Source organism: Penaeus chinensis, chromosome 35 (genome assembly GCF_019202785.1).
Source record: "Penaeus chinensis breed Huanghai No. 1 chromosome 35, ASM1920278v2, whole genome shotgun sequence".
NCBI lineage: Eukaryota > Metazoa > Arthropoda > Malacostraca > Decapoda > Penaeidae > Penaeus > Penaeus chinensis.
In genome coordinates, this window is record NC_061853.1 from 36616278 (window position 1) to 36638514 (window position 22237).

The 22237-nt window shown below is 36.9% G+C and overlaps 1 protein-coding gene across 3 annotated transcripts in view; it reads right to left on the minus strand.

Annotated features, from left to right (window-relative positions):
- Nucleotides 1-9545: 9545 nt before the first annotated feature.
- LOC125044218 (ATP-binding cassette sub-family D member 3-like) overlaps nucleotides 9546-22237 on the minus strand; it is a 28127-nt gene continuing 15435 nt past the window's right edge. For all 3 annotated transcript variants that reach the window (XM_047640739.1, XM_047640738.1, XM_047640740.1), the window contains exons 8-16: nucleotides 20808-21020; nucleotides 20459-20528; nucleotides 19563-19657; nucleotides 18959-19145; nucleotides 16196-16401; nucleotides 15886-15987; nucleotides 15542-15715; nucleotides 13393-13554; nucleotides 9546-12185 (exon numbers count right to left, since the gene is read on the minus strand). In XM_047640739.1, coding sequence (XP_047496695.1) covers nucleotides 12108-12185; nucleotides 13393-13554; nucleotides 15542-15715; nucleotides 15886-15987; nucleotides 16196-16401; nucleotides 18959-19145; nucleotides 19563-19657; nucleotides 20459-20528; nucleotides 20808-21020 — 1287 coding nt within the window. In that variant the 3' untranslated portion in view covers nucleotides 9546-12107. The remainder of the gene's footprint in view (nucleotides 12186-13392; nucleotides 13555-15541; nucleotides 15716-15885; nucleotides 15988-16195; nucleotides 16402-18958; nucleotides 19146-19562; nucleotides 19658-20458; nucleotides 20529-20807; nucleotides 21021-22237) is intronic.

A 22237-nucleotide genomic window follows, 5' to 3' on the forward strand; every position in this document is an offset into this window, starting at 1 on the left:
GTAGTAGAAGGACGGGGGCATGTGGAAGAGGGAGTAGTGTTGAGGGAGGTAGTGTTATGGGGAGGTGGACAATAAGGTTGTAAGGTAGTAATAAGGGAGGATGGGGAAGTTGATGAAGAAGGTTGTGGGGGTATAGTTATGGAAGTTGAGCATGTTGGGAGTAGAAATGTCTCCTGGGGTGTTGATTAGGGTGGATACTGTACTAGTCGGCATTGAGGAGGGGGTATTAGTTGTAGTGTTCAGAGCCGTGGTCAAAGGAGAGCCTGGGGTCAGGGAATCGGGCGAGTTTGAATTGGTGGAGCTATTTGATGAAGAGGCAAGCCTCATTGCCTCTAATAATGGTATGGTTAATAGTTATTCATTGTTGGCCATGATAAGCCTGGAGTATGTTGGGGAGAGAAATGGTCCATCCCTCAGGTCGCTTGAGGGGTAAGGGCTAGACAACTAAAGCAGGGGAATACCGTGCCCATGGCTCCTTCAGGCCGTTCAGGACTGGCACAAAGTCAGCCTTTCATCCTTTCAGCACGGCTCTCACACCTTAGGAAGTGGATAGTAGAAGGGGTTGGTGAAGGGACAGAAACGGAAAAGTAGGAGGGGAAAAAAAAGACCATGCAACATTTGTTGAGTCGAGGGCTAAGTCCCAAGGTTGGGGAGTTCCCCAGCATTGGGTCCCAGTCTCCGCTTCCTAAGCCCCCCCCCCCCCCCACGACAACAACGGGCAAGGGATTGGGGGGGTCTGCAGGGATGGGATTACCAAATGGTTAATGGTTAATGGTTAATGGTTAATGGTTAAAAGCAACTTAAATGTGCTAGACATCTGAGGTCATGTAGCACTATAGTAAATGGTAGTTAAGGGTGGTTGAGTTAGTGATTAGTTGTCAAAGCTGGGCAAAGGAATTGACGAGTAAATGGGTTAAGGTTGGGTAAGGTAATGTAAAGGGGTTAGATCAAGTGAAGGATGTATATGCATTTGAGGAATGAAAGCAGGTTGTCAAAGCAGAAAGTGTGAGAAGCTGTGTGAGGGATCATGAAAAATCGGTCCAATTTGGCTGGGCTAAATAGATTATTTAAGAATTTTGTAGAGATGGGGGTAGTAGAAGGACGGGGGCATGTGGAAGAGGGAGTAGTGTTGAGGGAGGTAGTGTTATAGGGAGGTAGTGTTATGGGGAGGTGGACAATAAGGTTGTAAGGTAGTAATAAGGGAGGATGGGGAAGTTGATGAAGAAGGTTGTGGGGGTATAGTTATGGAAGTTGAGCATGTTGGGAGTAGAAATGTCTCCTGGGGTGTTGATTAGGGTGGATACTGTACTAGTCGGCATTGAGGAGGGGGTATTAGTTGTAGTGTTCAGAGCCGTGGTCAAAGGAGAGCCTGGGGTCAGGGAATCGGGCGAGTTTGAATTGGTGGAGCTATTTGATGAAGAGGCAAGCCTCATTGCCTCTAATAATGGTATGGTTAATGGTTATTCATTGTTGGCCATGATAAGCCTGGAGTATGTTGGGGAGAGAAATGGTCCATCCCTCAGGGTCGCTTGAGGGGTAAGGGCTAGACAACTAAAGCAGGGGAAAACCGTGCCCATGGCTCCTTCAGGCCGTTCAGGACTGGCACAAAGTCAGCCTTTCATCCTTTTAGCACGGCTCTCACACCTTAGGAAGTGGATAGTAGAAGGGGTTGGTGAAGGGACAGAAACGAAAAAGTAGGAGGGGGGGAAAAAAAGACCATGCAAAATTTGTTGAGTCGAGGGCTGAGTCCCAAGGTTGGGGAGTTCCCCAGCATTGGGTCCCAGTCTCCGCCTCCTAAGCCCCCCCACGACAACAGCGGGCAAGGGATTGGGGGGGCAGGCAGTTCGTTGTCGCTCGCGACCTCGTTCTGGCAACTCCTGCGACGCCGCTGGTGCCAAACCGTATCGGTCTTTGGATCCATCAGCTGCGTGGAGAGAGAGAGCTTGCTACTTTGGCAATAGCTTGCTCCTCACATTCTTTCGCCCAGGCATTGACTCTACCTATACGGGAGTGGGTAGAGACAATTATGCCATAGTCGACATCGACTGATGGTGGCTTGAAATAGATGTACATATACATGTACTTATACATGTACATGTACATGTATATATATGTATATTATGTATGTATGTGTATATATGTATGTGTATAGATGTATGTGTATAATATATATGTATATATGTATGTATATATGTATGTATATTAAAGTATATATATTCATATATATGCATATATATGTATATAAATATATATAGACATGTGTGTATATATATACATATATATATACATTTATAAAAATATCAATATACATGCATATATGTACACATGTATGTATGTACACATGTATGTATGTACACTTGTATGTATGTACACTTATATGTATGTACACTTGTATGTATGTACACTTGTATGTATGTACACATGTATGTATGTACACATGTATGTATGTACACATGTATGCATGTACACTTGTATGCATGTACACTTGTATGCATGTACACTTGTATGCATGTACACATGTATGCATGTACACTTGTATGCATGTACACATGTATGCATGTACACATGTATGCATGTACACTTGTATGCATGTACACTTGTTTGCATGTACACTTGTTTGCATGTACACTTGTATGCATGTACACTTGTATGCATGTACACTTGTATGCATGCACACTTGTATGCATGCACACTTGTATGCATGCACACTTGTATGCATGCACACTTGTATGCATGCACACTTGTATGCATGCACACTAGTCTGCAGGCACACTAGTCTGCAGGCACACTAGTCTGCAGGCACACTAGTCTGCAGGCACACTTGTCTGCAGGCACACTTGTCTGCAGGCACACTTGTCTGCAGGCACACTTGTCTGCAGGCACACTTGTCTGCAGGCACACTTGTCTGCAGGCACACATGTCTGCAGGCACACTTGTCTGCAGGCACACTTGTCTGCAGGCACACTTGTCTGCAGGCACACATGTCTGCAGGCACACTTGTCTGCAGGCACACTTGTCTGCAGGCACACTTGTCTGCAGGCACACTTGTCTGCAGGCACACTTGTCTGCAGGCACACTTGTCTGCAGGCACACTTGTCTGCAGGCACACTTGTCTGCAGGCACACTTGTCTGCAGGCACACTTGTCTGCAGGCACACTTGTCTGCAGGCACACTTGTCTGCAGGCACACTTGTCTGCAGGCACACTTGTCTGCAGGCACACTTGTCTGCAGGCACACTTGTCTGCAGGCACACTTGTCTGCAGGCACACTTGTCTGCAGGCACACTTGTCTGCAGGCACACTTGTCTGCAGGCACACTTGTCTGCAGGCACACTTGTCTGCAGGCACACTTGTCTGCAGGCACACTTGTCTGCAGGCACACTTGTCTGCAGGCACACTTGTCTGCAGGCACACTTGTCTGCAGGCACACTTGTCTGCAGGCACACTTGTCTGCAGGCACACTTGTCTGCAGGCACACTTGTCTGCAGGCACACTTGTCTGCAGGCACACTTGTCTGCAGGCACACTTGTCTGCAGGCACACTTGTCTGCAGGCACACTTGTCTGCAGGCACACTTGTCTGCAGGCACACTTGTCTGCAGGCACACTTGTCTGCAGGCACACTTGTCTGCAGGCACACTTGTCTGCAGGCACACTTGTCTGCAGGCACACTTGTCTGCAGGCACACTTGTCTGCAGGCACACTTGTCTGCAGGCACACTTGTCTGCAGGCACACTTGTCTGCAGGCACACTTGTCTGCAGGCACACTTGTCTGCAGGCACACTTGTCTGCAGGCACACTTGTCTGCAGGCACACTTGTCTGCAGGCACACTTGTCTGCAGGCACACTTGTCTGCAGGCACACTTGTCTGCAGGCACACTTGTATGTATGTACACTTGTAATATACAAATAGTTATATATATGTACATATATATACATACTATACATATATATGTAGATATATGTATATACATGTGTAGATATGCATACATGTATAGATATATATGTGTATACATGTGTAGATATATATACATGTATAGATATATATGTGTATACATGTGTAGATATATATATGTGTATACATGTATAGATATATATATGTGTATACATGTATATATATATATATGTGTATACATGTATATATATATATATATATATATATATATGTGTATACATGTATAGATATATATATGTGTATACATGTATATATATATGTGTGTATACATGTATAGATATATATATATGTGTATACATGTATAGATATATATATGTGTATACATGTATATATATATATATATATATACATGTATATATATATATATATATATATATATATATGTGTGTATACATGTATAGATATATATATATATGTGTGTATACATGTATAGATATATATATATATATATATGTGTGTATACATGTATAGATATATATATATGTGTATACATGTATATATATATATATATATATGTATACATGTATAGATATATATATATGTGTATACATGTATATATATATATATATATATATATATATGTGTGTATACATGTATAGATATATATATATATATATATATGTATACATGTATAGATATATATATATGTGTATACATGTATAGATATATATATATGTGTATACATGTATAGATATATATATATATATATATATATATGTGTGTATACATGTATAGATATATATATGTGTATACATGTATAGATATATATATATATGTGTATACATGTTTAGATATATATATGTGTGTATACATGTATAGATATATATATATGTGTGTATACATGTATATATATATATATATATATGTATATATATATATGTATATATGTATACATGTATAGATATATATATATATATATGTATACATGTATAGATATATATATGTATACATGTATAGATATATATATGTGTATACATGTATATATATATATATATATATATGTGTATACATGTATATATATATATGTGTATACATGTATAGATATATATATATATGTGTATACATGTATAGATATATATATATCTATACATGTATACACATATATATATATCTATACATGTATACACATATATATATCTATACATGTATACACATATATATTTATATATCTATACATGTATACACATATATATATCTATATCTATACATGTATACACATATATATATATATCTATACATGTATACACATATATATATATATCTATACATGTATACACATATATATATATCTATACATGTATACACATATATATATATCTATACATGTATACACATATATATATCTATACATGTATACACATATATATATATCTATACATGTATACACATATATATATATATATCTATACATGTATACACATATATATATCTATACATGTATGCACATATATATGTGTGTGTGTATGTGTGCGCATGTGTGTGTGTATGTGTGCGCATGTGTGTGTGTGTATGTGTGCGCATGTGTGTGTGTATGTGTGCGCATGTGTGTGTGTATGTGTGCGCATGTGTGTGTGTATGTGTGCGCATGTGTGTGTGTATGTGCGCGCATGTGTGTGTATGTGTGCGCATGTGTGTGTGTATGTGTGTGTATGTGTGCGCATGTGTGTGTGTATGTGTGCGCATGTGTGTGTGTATGTGTGCGCATGTGTGTGTGCATGTGTGTGTGCATGTGTGTGTGCATGTGTGTGTGCATGTGTGTGTGCATGTGTGCGTGTGCATGTGTATGTCAGTGTGTGCATGCATGCGCATGTGTAGATTAAACAAGATTACTTTTCTATGTTTTAATAATACACAAAAAGCTAGAAAAAATGCATTTACTTTTTCATCTTTTCTTTAATTGTTTCCATCCTTCTCTATGGCAACTTACTCTTCATACTTGTTAGGCATACATATTTACTACAGTATCATTCAAATAAATTAGATACCTTTTGTAACTAATCATTGTGACCACTATGTTAATAATCTATTTTAAAGAATATATAATGCACTACAAAAATAGTGTGACAACTCAAAAAAAAAACAAAAAAAAAACAAAACAAAAAAAAAATACTGAAAAAACAAATGTCACAGTTTGATATTTTTTTTTTACTAATAATAATAGTTTGATAAAAAAAAAAAAAAAAAAGTTATACAGTAATAATAGTCATGACACAGTAGAAAGATGAGTGGGCAAAATCATACACAAGTGCATCTTTTGGCTACAGATTAACCTTAACATCTGTCAACTTATCCCTCCCTGTGGCCATGCGATCAACATAGCACAGCTGTGGATGTTATTTTGCAGGCCTGGTTGAACTAAAAGCAACCCATTATAGAGTTGGTGTGTTTGAGCATGGACAGGCTGACACAGACCGAGCTGGGGAGGAAGGGAGAGCGGTCAGGTTTATGGGGAGTAGACAAGGTGGACTAAGCCTGGTGTCTGTCAACAAGACACCCAAAATTGTGCCCCCAATGCCAAAGGATGCAATCCAGAAATCACAGTGACTATGCTTATCAACATACAGGCACATAATTAATTTAAGAAGAAAAAGAGTTAATATATTCACAGTTACGTTTGTGTAGGGTGCATAGGTGCATGGATGAATGAGTGAGTGAATGAGTGCATGTGTGTGTAAAGTACCACTGCTTTCACCATGTCTCTCGCACACAAAATTTCCCAACATTTCCTCCCTCTCTGTGAGATGTGCAGCCAAAGAGAAAGAATATGGAAGAAAAAATTGGTTTAAAAAGGGGATGGTTCCTAAGTATTCTAAGGAGGATGTGACATATTTTCCACTTCACACTTTGAAGTGAAGGAGATGAAATAAAAATGGAGAGCTATAAATGTGTTTCAGGAAGAAACATGAAAAACTGACCTCACAGACAGTCTTCAAGATAAACACACATGTGTATATATACATACATACATGCATACATGTATATACATACATGCATGCATGTATGTACACACACGCATACATATATGTACATACATGCATACATATATATACATAAATGCATACATATATATATACATACATGCATACATATATATATACATACATGCATACATATATATATACATACATGCATATACATATATACATACATGCATATACATATATATACATAAATGCATACATATATATACATACATGCATATACATATATATACAAACATGCATATACATATATATACAAACATGCATATACATATATACATACATGCATACACATATAAACATACATGCATATACATATATGCATACATGCATATACATATATACATACATACACATATATATACATACATATACATACATATACATACATATACATACATATATAACGTACATTTATCTTTAGACAGATAGTTAGATCGATAGATAGACATAACATTAATTTCTGTAAAGTAACTAATTTTATCAAACCATATGTATGGTTCCCATACAACTTCCTCCAGGTTCATACATTCTACATACACATGAACACACACTGGGATAGCTGCCCAGGAAACAAAATGTGCACAGCCAGCAGTCTATAGAGGTCACATCACTTGAGTGAGGCCAAATGCAATTGAAATCTCACTTGATTGGAGAAATAGTATGAAAAACTATGAAAGATTTGGGTATATTTAAAACAATCGATTTCTCTATTTCCTAGAATAGAAAATGGGAAACAGGTCATTGACTGGAACATAAACACATGTATGAAAACCTACATGAACTCATCCACACATCCTCTTTATGTGATATGTAAACACATTCAAACTTCTGTTGTATATAGTGCAAAACTATATTGTTCCATAGCCCTAGCTATCCAAACAACTAGCTTGTTCTCTTTAATAAAACAACAAAGCAATATAAAACCATGCTAAAAGAGAGATCATAAATAATAATGAAAATGTTCCAATGAACAAAAGTTAAAGATACATATACTGTCATCACAAATGAGGTATATACAGAATACATCTTAGTAACAGAGTCCATCCAACAATTATCTCAGGTCCTTGACAATGGATGTTAGCTTCAACTTAGTGCTTTACAAATGAACAGGTTCAATATAGAAAAAGACAACTTTCTTGAAAATAATGCCAAAGATGATGAGAATATTAACAACATTGCAAAAATAATAACAGCAACAACAGTCATGGCAGTTGAAGAAGAGGAAGAGGAAGAGAGGTAAGTAGAAAAGGTAATAGATGTAATAGAAGGAACAGAAGGTGAAGTAGAAGAAATAAAAACAGATCCAAAAATAGACAAATAGAAGAGGGAGGGGTAGCAGAAGTAGAAGAAATAGAAATAGAAATAAAAGTAGAAGTAGTAGTAGTAATAGTAGTTATAGTAACAGTAATAGTGACAGTAGAAACAGGAGTAGAAGTTGTAGTAATATTAGTTGTTGTTGTAGTAGTAGTAGTAGTAGTAGTAGTAGTAGAAGCAATAGCAGCAGTAACAGCAATAATTAATGATAAAAATTATAATAATTATATTAATAATAATAGTTACAGTAAAAGTAATAGTATTAGTAATATTAGTAATAAACACAATGATGATAGTGATAATGATAATCATAATAACAATAGGAATAATAATAATAATAATAATAATCATTACAATGATAATACTAATAATAATGCTAATAATAATAATGCTGATGATGATGACAATGATCATAATTATAATAATAATAACAATAGTAATAATGATGATAATAATAATAATAATAATAATAATAATAATAATAATAATAATAATAATAATAATAATAATAATAATAATAATAGTAGCAACAAAACTCATAATAATAACAATATAATAACACCAATAATCATAACCCTAATAATAAAAAATAATAACAGCAGTAACAATACTGGCAGCAACAGAAACATCAAAGCAGCATAGACATTAATGCAAGGTATAATTACATCTTGCATTCTTCTTTGCTAACCCTTAGCCTCTGAATGATGTGGGATTCACCTCATGGCTGACTTAGCCGTGGATCCAGGCAACAGGTCATTCACATCACGTTATTATGACACATGCATTACATTTAAAGCAGTTCTTAAACCCAATGACTACGGGTTTATGTACTGGTAGTTTTTTGTGAATTTTGTTACATACAGATGGCTCCACATGTGCTCAGCCAGCAAAGGGTCTGGCCCTAATGACCGCTCCTGATTTCCCATTCCTTGAATTTGCAGAAAAATGTGTTTTTTCTCTCTAATACTATTAATAGTGACATTGGTATTATTTTTATTGATATTATGATTACCATATTGTTATTAAAATATTAATAAAATTAAAGATAATAAAATAATACCGATGAAGCTTTTAAAAAATCAAGGAAAAGGATAAACATGTGAGGTATGTAAGCCTAATTACTGACTCCTTGGTGACTAAGCACTTATAGAGCTATCTATGTGTAAAGACAATAGATACACTTTTATTACAGCGAGTATGGCATTGTAGTCTTGCCATCTGTGCTCACTGGGTTAAAAGGTACCCTCATGCCCATGTCTCATACCCTGGGGCATTGCCTGAGGGAGAAGCAGATGTGTAAAGTTCCAACTTTTTATTGTTTTATATAAAGAACAATATTTAGCACATAAATCAGTCGCCTGCTATGCCTGGAAGATATCACATACCAAAGCATTGTGCTCTTTTGCTAATGTTGTGAACCTGTAAGTAACCTCTAGTTCATATGATCAGTCACCTTATGTCAACTACTTGGATTGTCAAACAGCCCCCTGCCAGTACGAGACACAAAAGAGAACTGAAGCCATGGGAGCAGCAGCCCTGTATATAACTGCATACAATCTCTTATTTCATAAGAATAAGATTTGCAAAACTGAGAGAATATCCATCACTTTACCCCTCAATAAAACTATATTTCATCTTGTACACAGGCATAGACTCTACTGCATATAAATAGATTACTACAGGTTCAATCTAGCACCCAAAATGAAGATCATTCCTCTCTGAACATGCAAAAACACTAAAATCATGTTTTGGATACAAGTGATGCAAAAGAAATCATATCACCTTGTTGGTACAGTGCGAAAACTGCGACGCACCAGCCACATCAGAAAGAGGCCCTGGAGGTAAGCCCAGTTGGCCAGGCAAACCCCAAATTCTCCCAGAGGCATTGGGTTCAGGTAAATAAAGTACACAAAGAAGCTTCGTTACAACACAGTGCTAAACATCCCTTGAATTTACATAGTGACTGGTGGAAGTTATAATGCAATAAGTGGTGGAAGCAGTGATGTGGTTGTCACTGTGGCAGTTGCGGTCACTGGGATTAAGCTTCAGATTACCATGGCATTGTTGCTGAAATAGCAAGCTTTCAGTATCTTAGACTTTTCCCTACCTTTCCTATTTATCCTTTTTTGGGGGGGTGTAAATCTATTACAAATATATCAATAATCTCTAAAGCTTTAATAATGTTAATACTTACACATCATCTTTTATAACCACTGTCATTACATAATCCCTAATTGAGATAATAACTCACAAATACTGATCACGATGCCAATATTCCCAAAAAATTTCATGAGCTAGTGTTGCATCAAAATGGTTACTATTCAGATGTTGCACCTTTTTTCAAAAAATTACAGAACTACTTATGACTGCCACTTTTTGTCAACCCGGTCTTTTTAATGAGTCATTATCTATTCAATTATTAACCTATTCTTGTTTATTCATCTTTTTATTATTATTAATATTTTTGCAAGTAATGCAAATCACTTGAAAAAAATATCACAGATAAGAGAGAAGAGAAAAATCAAAAATTCAAAAATTATTTTCTAGTTCAGAGCAGTAAAATTAATAAAATGGCTATCAATAACAATCACTTATCAAATAATTGCAAAATACAATTTTCCTCTAATTTGCATCAATGAATAAATATATAAATAGGCTGAACAAAAAAATATATTATTATTATAATGGAACTGACCATAATCATTATTTTTTTTTATCCCACACACAAACATCTGCAGGAAACTAAAAACTAATAACATTATACTCTGGCAAGGCTGTTGCATAAAAAAAACAAAACTTTGCCGGACATCCATTTGAGTATCTAACTGATGGGAACTTGGCTATGCTTAACCTCTTGAATCCGATGATGACTATTTGTTTCCAGTTTCCTCATTTTTTCGGTCCGGTAAAGGTTGGATTTATTCCAGCGGTACCAGCTAGAGGGTTTGTTGGTTCAAAGACTTATCTTAACAAATTCTGTTTCCTCTGTTAAGAGCTAAAGAGTCATCATCTGGATTCATTGTGAAACATAACATCCCTTTTTGGGGGAGCATATAGTGCAGAGGTTAAACCTACCACTTAGTGTATGTCAAGGATATATGCCCTAAAATGGATTGCTTTAACCTCAGTACATTTTCCTCTTAGACTGATTATCTGCATTTGCTTGATGTTTCTACTGTTTTTTGTCACTAACCTAAAGCATTTTGGTAATGCAAATATCACTAATACCATGTAATATGGTAATTCATTGTCAATATTAAGAAACCTTCATAAATTACTCTGTACTGTGACAAATATCACTGGAAATATCATTTATCGATCCCTTTGTTATCTTGTTCTAAGAAATTTATAACATGTACATCTTCTATACAACTATTAAATAATTTCCTATGCAACAGCATCTAAGAAAGTCACAACATCCAGGATTCAACAGAAAGAAATAGATAAAGAAAAAGATAAGTAGAAATAAGCAACCTGAAATTAAAGCTTAAATATAATATGAAATAAAAAAATAGTAATGCAAAAAAAATCAAAAGACATTCCCATTTAGAAACATTAACAAATTGCAAGATGAAAATAGAATTTAAATTCTAGGCAGAATGAATGCTTCCTGACACAACTTCTAAAAGCATTATCTCATAATATAACTTTATGATAAAACTGTGTTAACATAAAAGAAAGCTTAAAATACATATAATAATTAAGTTTTCAGGGATTGGCGCACTTTCTTCTTATTCTCCGATTCCCACCATCAGAACGTCCACAAATGGCTGTTAGCTACAAAACTATAATTCAATGGGTGTTCAACCTCCTCTTGCTTTCTCCATCACCTTCCAGCTACCTTTAGGAGGCAGTCCTCAAGACCCAAATTCTTGTGTGTCTGGCTCGATGCGCTTGTACTCGAAGGAGCCACGCCCGTCCATGTGCAAGTAGTACTGAAGGGAGACAAGAGGTGGGGTTAGGAGGAAGAGCAATAACAAAGGCATCAGTGGACTTGGTAATACTGCTGTATGAGGTTAGTTATATTGGAACTGTCTCTTGCTATATGTTCTAAAATAAATAAATGAATTAACAAATGGCTAAACAAACCTTATAAATGAATAAACAAATAAACAATAAATAAATTGATTAAATAAATAAAGAAAGAAATGTCTTTTATGCAAACACAGACATGAATGAAAAGGTGCAAAAGGAGTGCTTTTTCACCTTTTCTTTATTTTTCACTTATTTTTTATACAAATCAATAATGTCTCATTCCTATTCTTACTCAACACACTGGCAACTGGTACATGCACTGTCCACATTGGTTTTGTTTTATTCATTTCATTTACACACAGATGGCCTCACGCGCACTAAGTCACCAAGGAATCAAGTATGGTCTGTTCATAGAGTCTGATGGACGGGTGGAAAAAGGCTCAGATGTGATTGCCGGATTCAAGCCAGTGTGGCTCATGCATGGAGTGGAAGTAACTTCTGTTACAAGAAGAGGAAAAACAGACTGCCTCAAGTACATCAGCTGCCCAACTGCCAAGAGAAGTTTGCAACCCAGCACCACTTGGGCAGTGACAGCTTTGGAGAATATTAATAAAACTAAGCCTCAGTGGACAGTGACTGTGTATATATAAATTCACCATTAATGAGTTAACACATCTAAGTACTTGATATATAATCACAATTAGAATCCTCCTTAAAATATATGAGTAAACACATCACATCATTGACTTTTTTTCTTTTTTTTGTACTAATTCTCAAATCTATTTGCATTCCATGCATTTCTTTATCTTTTAATATGAGAATATATCCCTTCAAATATTACAGTTACATTTAATATTGAACAATAACCAATTAGGATCAATTAAAAATTCCAAAAAAAAAATTGTTGCTTTATATCGAATCCTTTTGCTGCATTATCCACTTACAAATCCTTAGTATTTCAATATGGGTTACTTCTATAGATCTCTTTTTCACTGCAATACGGACTTTTTTTTTTGTAGTTGCTGTACCTCTTTCTGTCTTATTTCATTTTTTCAGCTGACCTCAAGATCTGTTTCACTAATTCCCTTAATGTCATCTGTACCTTCCTTCTTCCTTACATTCCTTCTTCCTCTACAATAAGGCTGAAATTTCAATAGTTTTACCAACCTCATGATGCTTCCACAGGCTTTTGCGGTGAGAAACTGTGAAGAGAGTGATTCCCACTTTACTGCAGTACTGGTACATGGCATCCTCAACATCTACACTCACTGCACTTGTGCATTCATCTAGGATAGCAAACTGGGGCTTGTGGTAAAAGAGACGGGCCATCTGAAAATGTAAATGTACATTACCTTAATTTGAAGAAAAGATGAACATAATATAAATGATTTCTAAAAAGATTGGATTATAGGCATTTAAAATCTCTTCACAAGAACAAAAGTAAGATGCAGGTATCAGGCTTTACACAAGCCAAGGAAGAAGATTAACCCTTTGCTGTTGGGTTTATGCCCACTGTAGTTTTGTTTTGTGAATTGTCTTTTCATATAGATAGCTCCACAACCTAATTAGTAGGCCTATATGACCTTGCCTGATTTCCCCTTTCCCTGAGTTTTCAGAAAAAATGGGGGTTCTTGACATACATCAGCAACTTCCCCCATTTCTGTCCGATTCATCTGTTATTTCACACACAACAATGGTTTACACTAGTATTTCATAAGAAAAGAAAAAAGAAAAAGGAAAAAATATGAAGGAATTCCTTCACTAAAAATGCCTATATCTAATATTGACACCAAAACCAATGATGTCAAATGTGAAAAAAAAAAGTTCTAGGCCCACAAATTTGTAAAAGATAACACTTTCAGATTACTATTTGATATTTTTTGCATAAAATTGCACTTCTTTTAATATATCTTGAGGGTGGCACTAGAAAACTAAAAATTCCAAAAATTGTTTTTTTTTTTCTTCTTCTTTTATAGTCTGAATTACGGTCCATTACGAAGGAAGTTTAATGTTTTTATTTCCATTTTGGGGGGAAAGCCTAGCTGTCATTGTACAATATTTTTAGACATTTATCATTTTTAATAAACTAAATCACGCTAATTTTTCCAGAATTAAAAAATTGAGCTCAGACACGCCCCTTGCATTCCAGTGCAAGGGGAGTGTATCAATTTTTCATTAAATCTTATTACTTCAGTATATTTTACAGTGAGACTTTTGTCAAGTCAGAGTTATTGTTTTCTATAGGTAACATATTTTGTAAAAGAACCTCTTTTTTTATGAAAATAGATATACTTGTCTGAAATGTTTTATATGTATTTCAAATCACAAAAAAAAACTAATGTAAACTTAAAAGATAATAAGAATCAGATTTTTACTTTTTTTTATCAGATTATGGAGAACTGTGAGTGGCAATTCCAGTACAAATCTACTGTAATCAAATAACTCTTGCATGAATACATATTCATTCAATATTGAGCATTAAAGGCAACTTCAAGGACTGCAAGACTGACTGGAGCCATTGGATCTACAACCTACGGTATCATAAACAGCTCATATCTCTTTCCAGAAATGCATGAAAAGGATGTGATAGCTATTTCACCTGTTTACAAAGAATGTTTTGTCTCTGCAGCTTGCTTTTCAAATTTCCAACTAGTTTTAACTTGCAACAGGTGTCAGTGCAAACTACTGTTTTCAGTAAAAAATATTTTGTATACTTTTCCTAATTTAAAAAATCTGCCTGTGACACTCTCTTTACATTGTAGTACTCTTAACAATGGTAGTGATCAATTTCAAATCAAAACATATTTGAAAATGGTGGGTGGTACCATCCACTAGTATAAAGCCAAATCAAAATATTGTGATCATAATTTATGCTTTTACCTTTCAACACAAGTACTTCATACTCAGTACACACACTGACCACTATATAAACTAGAGCATATTACCAAAGCATATTGTACACAAAACTTACATTTTGAAAGAAAAATCTCATTGTAATTTTCTATTTTTTTCATACTGGTATGAAAATATTCTTTTAACATTTACATATAAATATCAAAACAATGTCATTATCAAATACCATATTTTTGTTTCCCACAAACAAAAGTCCATACAAGTGTACCTGGCACAAATTACCTAGATAAGCAATTCAGCTAGAGGCACTTATGGCTTTACTACTCCAAGAAATAACCAGAAGTGGGCTCTTAGATTCGTGTGCAATTGCTGTGAGCTTACTAACTCCAAATGACCCCTCTAACCCACCCCACAGGGATGATCCCCCTTAAGGTTAACAGGAAAAAAAAAATAATCAACTTACTGCAATCCTCTGTTTTTCTCCGCCCGACAAGACATCCATCCAATCTGCGATGGCATCCCAACCTCCTTCACGATCAAGGATGTGAGTGAGCTGTACTTGTTGTAGGAGTTCTCGAAGGTTGTCATGCGTGATCCCTCGTGCAATCATGTCGCTATGTGAGTCAGGGTATATAACCTAAACAAAACAATATACAAGAATTAAAATCAATATATCTAATCTGTGTGGTAACTTTTCATTTTTTCTTCACTTTTTTTATTATTTATTTTAAATGTTTCTATTTCTTAATTTTTTTTTCAAGATCTTAACAAATCTAATCACACAGTGAAAACCTAACCAGAACGAACCTGATCCCGGAGAGTCCCCAAAGTCATATAGGGTCGTTGTGGGATGTAGAACAGCTTGCCTGCGCTTGGTTTGGTTACTGTACCTCCAAACACTGGCCAGAGCTAAAACCATGAAAAAAAATAATTCAACACCACACATTCCCTAAATATCTAAATTATTAGATAGATCCATAGCATATTTTTCTCCTAAATGTAATCACAACAACAATAAAACCAAACAAATAAACAAATGCACATATCCAAGGAAAACACACAAAAAAACAAATGGCAGAGAAAAAGTAATTTTGACACTGTCACCACTACTCCTCACCTCTCCTAGAATTCTGAAGAGGGATGACTTGCCACAGCCATTTGGGCCACAGACAAGGACATTCATCCCAGATTTGACCTCAAAGTTCAGCTCTCGGACCAGGACATCTCCATTGGGGGTAACAAGGGGCACATTCTCAAAGCGAATCACATTGTCTTCATTGATGACTTGCCCAGCTCCAGGGATGAGAGGTTTGCCAAGCACACCTGGTAAGGGTAACAAATGAAGGATATATTATATACCTCTCTGCTAAGTAGAAAAATAAGACTAAATTTATGAAAAATGTCTTCAAACAATATCATAAACTAACAGGTATGATCGTATAACTTCTATACCACTTAATCTACTAAAGACCATTTCCAGGCTTCTCATATGTGGGACACTGTTCCAGGTGTCTCATGCATGAGCCATAATGCAATGTACCTCAGTGACATCTGTTATGTCTATTGCACACTTATTGTTATGTCTTATTGCACATGTAAGCATTAGTTACATATAAAGATGTGAAAATATTACTTCAATTTTCCTGGATTTTAAAGTCATATAAGGATAGAGGGAATAGGAGAGTTATGATAAGAGAGAGAAAAAGAGATAGAAAAAAATAATGAAAATGAAAAATAAAGGTGAGACTAGGGAGCGGGGTAGGGAAACAGATAGACAGAGAGCCAGGCAGGTAGGCAGAGAGACAGAGAGGTAGAGGTAGGTAGGTAGGTAGAGAGAGGTAGGTGTGTGTGTGTGTGTGTGTGTGTGTGTGTGTGTGTGTGTGTGTGTGTGTGTGTGTGTGTGTGTGTGTGTGTGTGTGAGTGTGAGTGTGAGTGTGAGTGTGAGTGTGAGTGTGAGTGTGAGTGTGAGTGTGAGTGTGAGTGTGTGTGTGTGTGTGTGTGTGTGTGTGTGTGTGTGTGTGTGTGTGTGTGTGTGTGTGTGTGTGTGTGTGTGTGTGTGTGTGTGTGACACCCCAAAAAAAACTAATCTATCTTTTTTAATAAACTTTGATTTACCCTTACAATATCATTGGCAAATATGTTACTGAGAATAACACACATGGCATTACAAGAGAGTCTGAAATCTTTACTAAAACTTCCAACCATTGCAAAACTGAGATTGCTTTTTAGCTTTATGAGCACACAAAATATTGTGTTTGGTTCTCAAAGGCATAAACTTCAATATAATCCCAAGACTAGAAATGGAGTGTAAAACCAGAGCTTACACTCTGATTTGGTCGCCTGTGGTGGGTGGCGTGTATGGGGGTCCCCAGAAGCACTCACTCGCCACTATAAATACCACCCAGAAAGTAGGGTTTACAGCACTCAGAAGGAACCGTCACTAGTGAGTGAACCCATTACCTCCAAGAGAATAACTTGGCCAACTTTACTTGCCTCCAGGGAGAATTTGAGCCAACTGGTCTTGCCTCTGGGGCCTATTTCAGAGGCTGTTGCCACCACAGCTTCAGTACTTTCCTTCTGTGTGTCATACTCAAGACCATTCCATTGGCAGAGTGCCAAGAGACAATCTGAGTAGCTGACACAAAGAGACTGATCTCGTAAACAAGAGTGAAGGTTCCTTACAGGTTCACATCAGAAGCAAAAAAGCATCATGATTTGGAGAGGGACACCTTCCAGGCACAGAAAAACAACAGCCAATCATAGCGGTACACATCTCATTCTCCCATTGGTAATGCCTGATCACAAGTGGTGTGGGCATGGATATTCCTCATAAAGAACAGCATAAAATGTAATGCATGCATCATTGTAACACAATGTGAGCGACCCATCCAAGTCAGCTGTGACATAAATAGAATGTTATCCAGAGCCAAGACCAAGTCAGCCGTGGCATAAATAACATGTCACCTGAAGCTACGACCAAGTCAGACAAGAACCCCACGTCATCTGTCATCTTCAATGACAGTATCAGAAATTTCTCAGCGTCACTCTCCGGTGACATCTGGTAACCATCCTGCCGTTTGGCCCAGGGGTCCACTACATACAGTAGAACTTTCCGCTTGACTCCGTTTAGTGCAACACCTATAGCCATAACCAGCGTGATGAGTTGGTTTATGACTGCTATAGGCATGGCCCGGCAGATACAGGATATGAGATCACTAATACTGAGCTTTCTGCTTAAATATCAATGATATTAACCCCTTGGTGACGGGTGTAGTAAAGTAAAAGAAAAAAAATCTACGCTCTGGTGATCAATGGCAATGCGCCGACTTTGAGCGGAGTTCGGTACATCAAGCCGAATCACAGCTTCGGAGCGCTTCTTTTTATAACCTAAGGACATCTTTCAAACAAACAACAGAGGAAATTATAAGAAAATAATAAACAAAAATATCAAAACACCTGAAGCAATAACACATAATAATTCAACACATTAATTTCCAAAGATAGCTATGACCAGCCAAGATGATTTTTCCAAAGCAGATGTTTAAGATACCACTAACAAATATAAGACTCAAAAAAACTTGCTATCCACTACTATTTTTTTTTTTTTTTTCTTCTTCACTAAAGCCTCGAGTTGCAGTAATGCTTGAATCTTCATATTTAACAAACAGTAAATCTGGTCATTGGAGTCTGTGAAGACTGGTTTTACATAGAAATGTTTTCTCATGATAAAAGGTAAATTGGTTACTGAGTAGAAGAATGACAAAATTGATATGTTATCATTAGGTAACCAAAAGGGATGAAGTTACAGAAGAGAGAGGATAGGTGAAAATGTCTAAGAGTAAGGAAATTCTGATTTTATAAGCCCTCAACTAATGCTAACCATTGCACTGCTTGTTCTCCAGCATGGTGCGCTGATATTTTCCATTGTTCAGATCATTGAGCACCGTAAGCAACTCCTGCACTCGGGAAGTGAAACCAGCAAGTCGTGTCAGCTCTCGCCCAGCTAGCACAAGTCGTCCAATGGCCTCAGCTAGTTTGACGAGCATTCTTCCACTTCTGTAGTAGTCCTAAAAGTATTGGAAAATTTGATGAGTATTGCACTTAAAATAAAGAGCAAAAAAGGATTAATAATACATTCTTAAAGGGCAGCAGAACAGAGCCTGAAAAAATAGGGTAACATAGTGACAGGTTGTTACTCTAGTCAGAATAAGATAAGAGATTGTAAAACAAAGAAAAAGGGTAGGAAAGGTTGGGATCTGGGGAAGTGGAGGAAGAAAGAGAAGTTTTACCATCTCTGCCTATTTATGGCAAGTTATGTATTACAGCAAACAATGCAGCCATTTATTTGATACATCTATATTAAAACAGTAGGTAATAGGGGGGGGGGGGGGAGTACAGCACACCATGAGGGACCCAGACACTAGATTGGCCAGTATGAAGGGCTGTAGAAATAAAAATCCACTCGGTATAGACTTTATACCTACCTGCATGCGGTTCTTGTAGTCACTGTTAGCCAGACGTGATGAGGGTGTAAGGTAAGGATAAGCCACGACAGAAAATCCAACACATGTTGCCAGGTCTAAAATATGTAAAAAAAATTATTACATTAGCATTCCAAACATTAGTTTTTGAAGAATAAGAATATTTCAAAAATATGTATTTCTGAATAAGAGGACAACCAAGTAAAATCTCTTAAATACTACCAATAAAAACAGATATACCTCTGGGGTGTGTGTGTGTGTGTGTGTGTGTGTGTGTGTGTGTGTGTGTGTGTGTGTGTGTGTGTGTGTGTGTGTGTGTGTGTGTGTGTGTGTGTTTATGATTGTGTGTGTGTTTATGATTGTGTGTGTTTATGATTGTGTGTGTGTGTTTATGATTGTGTGTGTGTTTATGATTGTGTGTGTGTTTATGTTTGTGTGTGTGTTTATGTTTGTGTGTGTGTTTATGTTTGTGTGTTTATGTTTTGTGTGTTTGTGTTTATATGTTTGTGTTGTGTGTGTTTGTGTGTATTCTTGTATTTTTTCATGTTTTATTGTTTCTTATATTTTTTTCTGTTTGAAATTTCTTTGTGTTCCGTGTTCTTGTTAGTGCATTTTCTGTGTATTTTTTAGTGACTTTTCGGTGTCTGTGTCTGTGCATTTGTGCATGTTTATGTACATGTTTGTCTGTATGTTTGCATGCAGGCAAGTGTGTGCACAAGCGTATGCATATGTGTGTGCACATGTGTATGCATGTGTAAGTGTGTGAACATGTGTATATGTCTGCGCATGTGTGTGTATGCATATGTAGTGAAAGTGAGTGCGGCTTCTGGTGTGTGCTCACACATGTGCATGTGCGTGTTTCAAACCTTAAATCAATTTCTTTAATTTAAAATACTTACATTTTGCAATGATGTTGTCAATGAATCCCATGTTGAATCTAAATGAAATAAATGATCGAAGGTGATTCACCTGAAATTAAAGTAATGGTATCAGAATAATCAATGAGAGTGACAGAAAAGATTTAATAACTTTTAATGTTCACTCAAATTTCCTTTCTGGTTATTCATGACCTGTAAGTTGCTAAAATATATGAAAATATTTCAAATTAACTTTTCATCTATAGGTAAAGTAAACTAGGTAAAATCTTCTTCTATAAATTCCCCCCTACTGGAGAGTGTTTACACAAATTTTCATAAACTAAACCCATATTCAAGGAAAAGCATTACTGTCACACCAAGTTTCTCCTACCAAGCGATTGAAGGAGGAGTCGATATTCTTCTTCTCACGGCAATTCCCTTGGTAGAACGCCACCTCCTCCGAGTTGGTGATCAGGCGAGAATTCACGAACCGGAACTCACCCTCCAGTCGCTGTTCTGTTGCCGTTAAGCGGCTGATCGGTCGTCGGAGGTGTGTGAGGAGGGTCCCAGAGATAATGAGGTACATGATCATTATTCCAGGAGCCTGTAGTAATGAACAAAAAAAATTGGTGAGTAATATAGGAGTCTTTCTTGTTTAATACCTACAAGTATGTGTATAGCAGTAGTAAAGATAGTTGTTTATATATGTATGTATAAGCATGTATGAATATGTGTGTGTGTGTGTGTGTGTGTGTGTGTGTGTGTGTGTGTGTGTGTGTGTGTGTGTGTGTGTGTGTGTGTGTGTGTGTGTGTGCATCTATGTAAGCATGTATGTATGTATGTATGTTAGATAGATGCAGATATTGAAAGACAGATGCACATACAAATAGATTTATAGATATACAAATTTATCATTGTATTCCATTTATGTTCCTTCCTTCTTCCCTTCTTCCCTTTCTTCCCTTTCTTCCCTTCCTTCCTTCCTTCCTTCCTTCCTTCCTTCCTTCCTTCCTTCCTTCCTTCCTTCCTTCCTTCCTTCCTTCCTTGCTTCCTTGCTTCCTTGCTTCCTTGCTTCCTTGCTTCCTTGCTTCCTTCCTTCCTTGCTTCCTTGCTTCCTTGCTTCCTTGCTTCCTTGCTTCCTTCCTTCCTTCCTTCCTTCCTTCCTTCCTTCCTTCCTTCCTTCCATCCTGTCCTTCCTTCCATCCATCCTGCCCTTGCTTCCATCCGCCCTGTCCTTTTTGTCGTTCCTTCCATCCATCCTGTCCTTCCTTCCATCCATCCTGTCCTTCCTTCCATCCATCCTGTCCTTGCTTCCATCCATCCTGTCCTTCCTTCCATCCATCCTGTCCTTGCTTCCATCCATCCTGTCCTTGCTTCCATCCATCCTGTCCTTGCTTCCATCCATCCTGTCCTTGCTTCCATCCATCCTGTCCTTGCTTCCATCCATCCTGTCCTTGCTTCCATCCATCCTGTCCTTGCTTCCATCCATCCTGTCCTTCCTTCCATCCATCCTGTCCTTCTTTCCATCCATCCTGTCCTTGCTTCCATCCATCCTGTCCTTGCTTCCATCCATCCTGTCCTTCCTTCCATCCATCCTGTCCTTCCTTCCATCCATCCTGTCCTTCCTTCCTTCCATCCATCCTGTCCTTGCTTCCATCCATCCTGTCCTTCCTTCCATCCATCCTGTCCTTCCTTCCATCCATCCTGTCCTTCCTTCCATCCATCCTGTCCTTGCTTCCATCCATCCTGTCCTTGCTTCCATCCATCCTGTCCTTGCTTCCATCCATCCTGTCCTTGCTTCCATCCATCCTGTCCTTCTTT